We start from the raw sequence: 10,000 nt of genomic DNA, 5'->3' as shown, positions 1-10,000 counted from the left end.
GGAGCTATGAAATGTTTCTCTTCAAAAATGCCACTACTGTACTACGACTTCTACTACATTAGTAATACACGGTGCAAGGATGTAGTAATAACCTTGTCACCTAATAATTGTTTTGTACAAAGAGTAAGTCATCTTATTTAATAAAAAAGTTGCACTGCCACCACAGACAGATAAACCTTGTATATCCTTGAACTATTGTGTGACGTACATCAACGCAGTGACCACATTACCCCCTTCCAAGCTCCACAGGTACAGATAAAACATTCTGAACAGTGCTTGAGATGTTCCTACTCGTCCGAGCTAAGTGGTTTGAGATTTTACATTTAAATGAAAAGCACAAAACCAGAAAATGATACGACAGCGAACTGTTAAGACGGGTCTGAGATGAGGGTTTAAAATACACCATTGTGCATAGAATGTAACAGGTCACAAAAACTAGATAACAGAACAGTTATACTGAGCAGATCGTGCAAAGACAAAAATAACATAAAATAAAAATAGAAATATTAAAAAGCAGGGCTTTGTTCATTCATGAAGAAGAAATAAACGGTCACAGAATAAACTCAATCTAGAAACTGAAATTTCACATCAACACTGCAGATGCGAAGAGCAATTATTTATTTTGAACTTACACCCTTCCCCCAGTGCCATCCTCTCCACACTTAAGGAAGGACAGGAAGGATGTGCTACCAATGGGATCCAGCTGTAAAAGAGTAAGGCATTTTAAATCAGTGGAGACCAGAAAGATTTTAGTTAGATACGAGCTCATCTTCTTTGCTAAAACAAAGACCCAAAATGATGAATGTGAAAGCTTAGCTGCAGCCTCACCGTGCCTCACACCCTCTTCTTCCTCTTCCTTTCCCTCCTCATTTACACCATCTGCGTCCATGCCCTCTTCCTCCCCAAGGATGCATTGAAGTTCACGCAAGCGTCGCTGTGACCACGGCACGCCGGCGAGTGCCGCCTCCAGTCGCAGTTTCTCCTCACGGAGCGACATGCGCGTGATAGAGTCTAGAGGCTCCAGCTGCCAGCCGCCCTCTCCATCAAACCGCAGAAGATGAGTGTGGAATCGCCTGGGCATGGATCAAAGTGCAAAAAATAGACATAGATTTTCCCCAAGGCAGATTTTCCAATTTCATCATCCCCATATGAGGAGGCTTTGTGGCCTGGCACATGCTAGCAGTATGACAATGCTTGTTCAGGCCCATCTACCAAAATTAATATTATAAATTTGAGTCTCAAACAATTAAACAATGTTGTTGGTTGATTTCTGCCCTCTCCAACAAAAAATAAATAATTAGACGATCAAATTATTAAACCGTTGTTCATAGATTTCTGACTTCTCCCAAAATGAATAAAGCGATTCACCACTATCCCTTTTTAGTACCAATTTCTGAGACACACTACTCAAGAGTTACTGGGTTCTAAATAAATTTCACCAACACAGTAAACCTTGCAATAGCATAGGGGTGAGGTTCTTGGAAAATGTCACGATAGTTAAAACCATGATTGTGGAAACCAAGGGGCAATGGGAAGAGGGGGGTTCGGTTCCTGGACTTCGAGAAAATATCGAGGAAAATCGGCAGCCAGCTAAAAACACATTACAATTGAAATAAACATGTAAAATATTGTTACGGTTGTGGAAATTCACAAATCACCATTCAGGTTCCCCGAAGATCAGTTATGTCGATTAGTGTGTGTCCAGGTTAGATTTCCCCACCAATGTATAACGGTCATTATTCGTGTGCCGGGCTGTGAACCTTTGAGGTAGTGTTATTCTTTTCTATCTTTATTTTAAACAATCTCCTCACCACCTTCTCCACAACCGCCAACATCTCCTCACCACCTTCTCCACAACTGCCAACATCTCCTCACCACCTTCTCCACAACCGCCAACATCTCCTCACCACCTTCTCCACAACCGCCAACATCTCCTCACCACCAATCTCCACAAACAAATGAACTTCTCCTCACCAGCATCTCCACGGCGCCGCCATCTTTTCACCAACAACATCCCCAACAAACATCTCCAGAAACAAACACGATGGCATCCGCGACAGCAGCAAAGTGATTTCAAACACGGCCGCGTTGTGAAAGTGATCTCAACCACGGCCGCGTGTGACGGCAGAATCGGATCAGAACGACGAACGGGGCGGAGCCAGCCGGGGGTGAAGGTTCAAAGGTGAAAGGAGGGAGGGCGCTGATTTTGGGCGATGAAGCCCAGAGCTAACCCTCCCCTTGGGGCTATAAAAAGGTGCGTTTCAACGCCGAGAGGTGGGTTGGTTGTTGTTGGTCGGTGGAGGCAGTCGAGTTGGAGTAGGAGAAGTCGCCAGCCAGAGAGAAGTCGCCAGCAAGCTACGTAACGGTCCGAGCGATTGGGCCCCGAGTCGGTCGAGCGACGCTGAGGAGTGAACGGGCTCTTAAAGAGAATCAACTCGAAAAGAGCCTGGCCCGTTCGCTCCTCTGAAGCGTCGTCGGCCAAGCCCGATCGACCAGGCCGCGCTGCTAGGCCCTGGACCAACCAAGCCACCGTTACAACAGCTGCCGCGTTGACGACGAGACAGATACGGAGGGTCGCTGACCAAAGGACCCATCGAGTCACCACGAAGGTGGCGAGGTAACTTGCCCGGCCTCTCGGAGCTCCTTCGGTCATCCCAGTTCCGAGGAACATTAATGGCTTAGAAGCCCTGTTCTTTCTTTCTTTCTTTCGTTTTGCATGAAAGTCTGTGGCACCTTGTCTACCAAGTAGAATTGTTGTAAGTGCATGTACATAATAAATAGATATCGGCTGTAGGTTTTTACTCGTGTGTTGTCCCCGACCCCCATTCATTGCATTGCTTACGTGTGCAAATAAATGTTCCCCATTTATGAACGTCACCTGCTCGTTGCGTCCCTTCCTCCATTGACTGCCATAATTGCTTTCGGAATAATTAGCTGGCTGATTATAAGCCGATTAAACGTACATCTAGTCCGACGGGGCTTGGCGATATAAAACCGCTCGGCAATCGCAAACGGAACGAGCTGCTTAAAGCGGCTCGTTTTCGTGCAGCCTCCGTTGAGGTATAAATCCCCGGCATTTCTGTCTGCGCAAATAATTAGGTACATCGACAATTCGGCGATCGACCCTGTAGTGCGTGGACAGAAGAGTTGGCTGGTTTATGGTGTGGTTAAGAACACCGGTAGCTGGGTTTCGGCGTTGATCCGAAAGCTGCGACTAGATTGCTCGTTCGGTGGGCACGCGCGGCCGCAATTGAGCTAAAGGCGGTCGCCCGCACGCCAGGCGAGCGAAAATCCACAACAACATATTATATATATATATATATATATATATATATATATATATATATATATATATATATATATATATATATATATATATACATATATATATATATATATATATATATATATATATATATATATATATATATATATATATTGTTACGGATTCTCGCTGGCGCGGTTGACGGCCACGTAACTCGAATCGCGGCACGTCGCCCACCGGATGGACAATCCAGTCGTGACCCTCTCGGACTAACGCTCGAACCAGTCACGGGTGGACCTTTCGGTCTCACCGCGATCGAGCCAATCAGCCCCCGCGTGGGATAGGGTTGCTCGCCAAATTCGACCTACCTAAGTACCCACGCGGAGGGTAGACCGGGCGATCGCACCTCGCCGCAGGTCGACTTCGGGACACGGGCCACTTAAGCGACCCGTTCGTACTATCAGAATAACCGAGCGGTGTTATCGTCGACCTCGACGGTTCGATTAGTATCGGGCGTATTCAGCCCACTACCAACCCTTTACGTGAAGCAAGATGGGGATTCAATGGGAGAAATGACGAAGCGAAGCGGGAGAACAGTTTAACACAAAGCACATTTATTCGCGGCACACGGGAAGCACACATTCAATTCCACCAAAAGCACACAGAAAAGACACAATGCAATTTACACAAAAAGCAAATATAAAAGCGAAAACACAATGCAGAGCTAATACCGACTACCGAGCACACGACAACACTTATACAATTCTACTTCACAGACGGCGCCGACAACACATACCCAAAACCAAGGAAAAGAATACCCCCAAGAATGAGGCGGGCCTGAGGCCGAGACCGGGTCGCGCCTACCCGTCTGGTGATGAGACGCGGAGCGGCGATGGCGCCCCAACCCCGCGGGCCTCGCGGGCAGTGTCTGGTAGGGGGTGGGAAAGGGGCCCCCTTGGTCGCACTATCTCAGCGCGGGGGGAAACAGGAGGGGATTGCTGATGCTCGGGGTATAGAGGATCTTTATTATCCCTGGTGTGCGTCTCCACCTCGGCCAGGTCGCGCTGTCGGCCTCCCTCGGGTGCAGCTCCCTGCATGACGCGAGCACCCCCTCGTCTGGTGTCGCCGCCTTTCCACAGCTCGTCCCCTCCGTTCCGACTCCAACGCACACGACGAGCAGCTCCACCGCCCGCGAAGTCTTGACCCTCTGCTTCCGACTCTCCTACTCTCCGCCTCTGGACTCTCCGACTCTCCACCCTCCGACTCTCCTACTCTCCGCCTCTGGACTCTCCGACTCTCGACTCTCCTGACTGAAGAACACGGTCCTTTTATCCCCCCGTAGCTTCGCCTTTGACCCCCTCCCTTTGACCTTTCACCTCGCTCCCCATTGGCCCGAGAAAAAGTGGGCGTGAAGGCTTTTTGATCCACAAATTTGCATATATCGATCGTCCTGGAGGCGGGGCCAAATCGCCCCTCGCTCACCGATTGGATGGCAAAAAGTGGGCGTGTGTCGTTTTTGATCCGTTTTTGAAGCACAAAATCCGTGATTTTGCACACGCTGTTCGACGCGCGCCCTGCACGAGTCCAACACCGGTACCCACAGCGGGGCAAGAACGGTGGTGATGCTACGGTTGCGAGGTGTGACGTGAAGGTCGTGGCGGTTGTGGTGAAGCGGCGTTGTGGTTGGTGGTTGATGTTGTGGTTGTGGTGGTAATCATGGCGGTTGGTCCAAAATAAAGATAGTAAAAGAAAAACGGCTATCCTGAAGAGTCGCAGCACGCATAAATGACATGTATTCCCACTAGACAACGGGTTTGGGCCTAACTACACATATACTTGCCGAGATACCTCACCTAAGGGACCTGAATGGTGGTTTGCGAATTTGGTAACCACAACACTACCCCCTCCCCTTTTTACAGACTCGTCCCGAGTCGTCAAATTTTCGTGTGCCATCATGTGTAGTTTTCCCCTAGTACATTTTACCTACGGATCCCTGAGTGCGACATTCATGGTATTCGTGTCCCCAAAATAAATAACCTGAGGGCTGCGTAACTATCTAAACAAACTCACTCACACGGACGACTTAAATAAAATTGCCGGCGCTAAGACATACATGCCGGGGGCGCACTCATATTTACAGTACATCTTAACCTTAACTTACAAATTTTACACTAAACCATGGCCCAGGATCACTGAACTCTGCAAAAGAAAAGCAGTTAACAGGGAGCCAGGCTGCCCGCATGCAGTCTCTGGCTCAAACAATGCAGGTGACAGGGAACGTGGCTGGCTGCTCACACGCAGTCCAAGGCCTTCCCTTTTGAACTGAACGCAGTGAACCACAACGGTGCATGGGCTGCACAACGTAGTCTCCGTGCCAGCTCAAGTGGCACACGCAATGAACACAACGAATGGATGCATGAATGGATGGACGCAAACACGGTGCACGGGCCGCCACTGCAGGCCCGTGTTGTAGCTGCCAACAGGGCAGTTCTTGCAGCTTGCAAACTGTTGCTTTCTGATCCTGGCGCACATGGAAACGAACAGGGGGGGGGCAAAGCAAAAATTGAACGGGGCTGGTGAACATGGGCAGTGGGCATGGCATGGCAAAGGCAGCAGGCAAACACAGCCCGCAGAAGAAGGCCGCTGCAGGCAAACACAGCCGGCAGATGAACTGGCCGGCACAGGCCTTGAAGTACAGCAGCTGCAGACGAAGTGGCCGGCACAGGCCTTGAAGCAAAACACGGCCAGCCGATGGCACAGGCCTTGCAGCAAAACAACAGCTGCCGATGAAGTTGGCCGGCCTCCGCCTCGAAGAAAAACACGGCCAGCCGATGAAGTTGGCCAGCCTTTGCCGTTCAGTGGAGGTTGGTGGAGGGAGTGCGGTGGTGCTGGCCACTTGGAAGGCGGGCTCGGACCTACCTACCTGTCTCCCTCCCAACCTATCGCCTTTGCCTGTCACTGTACATACCCACTCCCTTAATTTGTCAAACACCAATTTAGCCCCAACTTATTTTTTTGTTGTTTTTATTTTTACTTCCCACTATAAATCGTCCCTAACCCCTTTATCGTCCTTGTTCGGCTAACCTATCCTGTCACCTAGCCTACTCCCAACCCCTACGTTCCCTTCCCGGAGGGGAATAAGGGAGAGCTAACGTCCTGTGCTCGAGGCCCAACGAAGCCTCTCAGAATGGCCTCCCCAGAGTTCGGCGATCTTAACACCAAGTGGGTCCAGCGGCCCACAACGACAGCGAGGGGATGGATGGTGCGGAGGGGTACATCTCCTAATCTACCCTAACCATTTAACTGTTAAACTACCCCGGGGCTTTCAACAAGCGCCTCTCGCTTAAACTATTGGTTCTAACAACCCAGATTCCCGTCGCCTGTGTTGGTGTCCTCACAATTTCGGGCCTCGCCCCCCAATTTTCTCTCCGTGCCCTCACACGGTCTCCTGGCTGGGACACGTGGCTCTCTCTGGCAGGCACGACCCTCTGCCGAATCTCCCGCTATGGCACCCCCGGGCACTACACTGCCTCCGAGCCTACCAGCTCCCTAACACCGGGGAGTGCCCCCCCATGGCACCTCCCCTGAACCGCACACGTGGCAGGCCGGCCTCCCGGGCCCCTTTCCGAGGGTCACCCGTGCCCACAACACTGCCCACGTGGCTAATGGCGCCCCGGGCCCCCGCACCAAGCAGGCGCACCAGTGCCCACTACTCTATCCCGGCCCCCCATGGGCCCATGGCCTACCGCGGCCGACTAGCCTGGTGCCCGGGGTACCCACTCAGCGATACTCACCTTTCGCAGCCACGCTCCCAAGCCCGTCAACAGGGCTCCTGCACCCCTCCAAATGGGTCTCGAGCCTACTTTCCCACCAACAGCAAAACGACCTCCATTTTTCAATTTGACTAACCCCCTAACTCACTCTACACTGACCCCGGGGTCCCTTGGGCGGGAGTCACTCCTCCCCCCAATCACTCATCGCACCATGCATTCCCCATTCGCTCCATACACACAGACCCGCTGGCCTCACTCACTCAACAAGTACTCACCTCACAACTCACCAACTCTTCAACACACACACCGCTGAACTCTGCCATCCTTCTAACTACCTCCCCTAACTAACTCGTGCTCCCACGTCGTCCCTTAAACTATAGCACGTTCCTTTTAACACTACGTAGCTAAACTACGTCCCCGCTACACATCCACAAGTCTGTCACTGTCTCCTAACTCAAAAATTCATTTTATTTCCCAACCTAAATCTGGCTACAATCCCTCTAACTAATCCATTCCACGGACTCCATGAGGACTTACCCCTGCCCCATGAAGTCGGTCTAACTAAGCTAACCCTTCCCCCTAACTAGTTTCCATCCTGTGCCCAGGGTAAGGGGGTCTTTCACCCCTTGCCCAGGAATCCTGTACACCCGAAAGTGAGGCTTGCTTTTTTTTTTTTCCATGCGCAGCACCTGCGCGGCAACTCAGAGCTCGCGCACTTTGCACCTGCCCGTGACGTCATGCAGCTGCACGTGTTCCTCGTCCCTCCTTGGACGGGACCATCCGGCAGAGATACCCCTCCTGCCGGATTCCAACCCCACGTGCCGCCATGACGTCACCGTGCGCATAAAAAAAAAAACAAGCCCCACGTCTCGAGGGGTTCCCCACGCGAACACATGTGCTTTGCCCGTTGGAGCTTAACACACACGATCGCGTGGAGAACCCGTCCGGTCCAAATCCGAAATCCTGCCTAAACTTTGTCCGTCCGCGGGATCGGCAAATCCACCGCTGGCGTTTCCGGACCGGGACTTCACTCTCGCAAGCGAGCACGTGGCGGTCTCGTGCGTTGCACAGCACGAACCTCGTGCTCACTGCTGGGTGAACCCGGCACGGTCCCCGAAATAGCTACAGCCGCTACCCGGCTTTCGTTCCTTACATGTCTCCGTCGTCGCCTCCATTCAACCCACGCACACCTGCGTGTTACGACGCACACAGTCCACTCCATCACATTCACACCGGGAGACGCGGCTGCGTGCTCCCGCATGCCAACCGACATCTCCCTCACATACCGCTCTCTCACACACACACGGTCTCCCTTGCATACGGCCGTTCACTCACGCGTGCGGGGGCACTCACCCGCGGTGCCTCACTCGCACTCCGTGCCTCATCCACACACGCGGGGGCACTCAACCGTGGTGCCTCATCCACACTCCGTGCCTCACTCACACACGCGGGGGCACACACCCGCGGTGCCTCACTCGCACTCCGTGCCTCATCCACACACGCGGGGGTACTCAACCGCGGTGCCTCATCCACACTCCGTGCCTCACTCATACACGCGGGGGAACTCAACCGCTGTGCCTCATCCACACTCCGTGCCTCACTCACACACGCGGGGGCACTCACCCGCGGTGCCTCATCCACACACGGCGTGCTGGGAAGCACGCACTCCGGCACCATCGCCACCACACCACTCACACACGGGGTCGCTTCCACACACGGTGCCGCACTCACACCTTGCACCACACACACAGGGACAACTACACTGGGGATTTGTGTCCCCACAAGGGTCTCCGGGGCCTCTACACCCCCCAAGCTCTCCGTGCACCCGTCCACAGCACTCGTCCCCTCAACCTCGCAAAACACGACCGAACTCACCTGGTCGTGACTCGCCTCAAGGGGGCATACTCCCTCCCCTTGTTCCTGGAGGAGGCCATCCAGGTGCTCGCACTGGGTCTCTACACGCTCCGCGAGCTCACCCCCTTTATCCTCCACTACCTCTGTGTGTGTGTGTGCGTCACTTACCCCGTCTTCCTCGTGTAGTCTTTCCTCTATTTTTTCTATCTCCCGTGTCTCTGCCAACTCTTCACCCTTTACCTCCCTTGTCTCAACTATTATTTCCTTTGTCACGGCCTTCATGCCCGCCTGCAGGCATCGGCCCATGTTCTGCGTCTCACCCCGGAACTTTTTCATTTCCTCCTTCATGTTTGTTTCCATTCCGTTTGTATTTGTATCCATCTTTTCGTTTATTTGTTGTGTATTCGCATCCATCGTCGTTTTCACTTCATTCATTTGCTTGTTCATGTCTTTCATTTCGTTTTTTATTTCATTTGTCATTGCCGCCAGCATGGCGCATAGCTGGGCCACGTCGGGTGCGCTTGAGTGAGCCGTTTCGGCAGGGGTTGGGGAAGGGTCTTGGTGGAGAGGGGGGGGAGGTGTCATACACCGCGGCCACTGCCGCACCCACCTCGGGCCCTGGGTTCAGTTGGGCGAGTCCGTGTTCCTGCACAATCAACATTTCCCGCACGGGGATTCCATCCTGGACCATGGATCCTACACATTCTACATCCATTTCTAATACCCCCGGCTCCCGCTCGCCTTGAGACGCCATCTTGCTTCTCGTGAAGGGTTAATTTAACTCGCTCGTAATTTGGAGGGAATCGGGGGTCGCTTCTCTCACCCCTGGACCGATTCCCGTAAATTTAGCCGGAGACAGGAGAGCCCGTTTTCCTGTTCTCCGATACCAGTGCCGCGAGGAGGGCGATGAATTTGTATCCCACTCCTGACACCAGTGTTACGGATTCTCGCCCGCCGGCGTGCTGACGGCCACGTAACTCGAATCGCGGCACGTCGCCCACCGGACGGACAATCCAGTCGTGACCCTCTCGGACTAACGCCGGGAACCAGTCACGGGTGGACCTTTCGGTCTCACCGCGATCGAGCCAATCAGCCCCCGCGTGGGATA

General features: G+C 52.7%; 2 protein-coding genes across 2 annotated transcripts in view; one reads left to right on the top strand and one right to left on the bottom strand.

The window, feature by feature from the left end:
* Positions 1–10,000, top strand: part of TRABD (TraB domain containing) — a 197,447-nt gene that overhangs the window by 134,861 nt on the left and 52,586 nt on the right. The gene's annotated exons all lie outside the window — the stretch shown is intronic.
* The window catches only part of LOC147014851 (ATP-binding cassette sub-family D member 1-like), a gene marked incomplete at its 5' end in the record, with an annotated part of 33,386 nt that overhangs the window by 973 nt on the left and 22,413 nt on the right, over positions 1–10,000 (bottom strand). Inside the window, 2 exons of the mRNA XM_085850619.1 lie at positions 1–703; positions 829–1,073. The exon at positions 1–703 is cut by the window's left edge and continues 973 nt beyond it. Of these exons, the coding sequence (XP_085706745.1) occupies positions 687–703; positions 829–1,073 (262 nt within the window). The remainder of the gene's footprint in view (positions 704–828; positions 1,074–10,000) is intronic.

This window comes from Eptatretus burgeri, chromosome 13, assembly GCF_056783735.1.
Source record: "Eptatretus burgeri isolate ZD-2024b chromosome 13, Ebu_testis_v1, whole genome shotgun sequence".
In the NCBI taxonomy this organism is placed as follows: Eukaryota; Metazoa; Chordata; class Myxini; order Myxiniformes; family Myxinidae; genus Eptatretus; species Eptatretus burgeri.
Note: the sequence above shows the minus strand (reverse complement) of the source record. Positions and strands in the feature narration are given on the sequence as shown.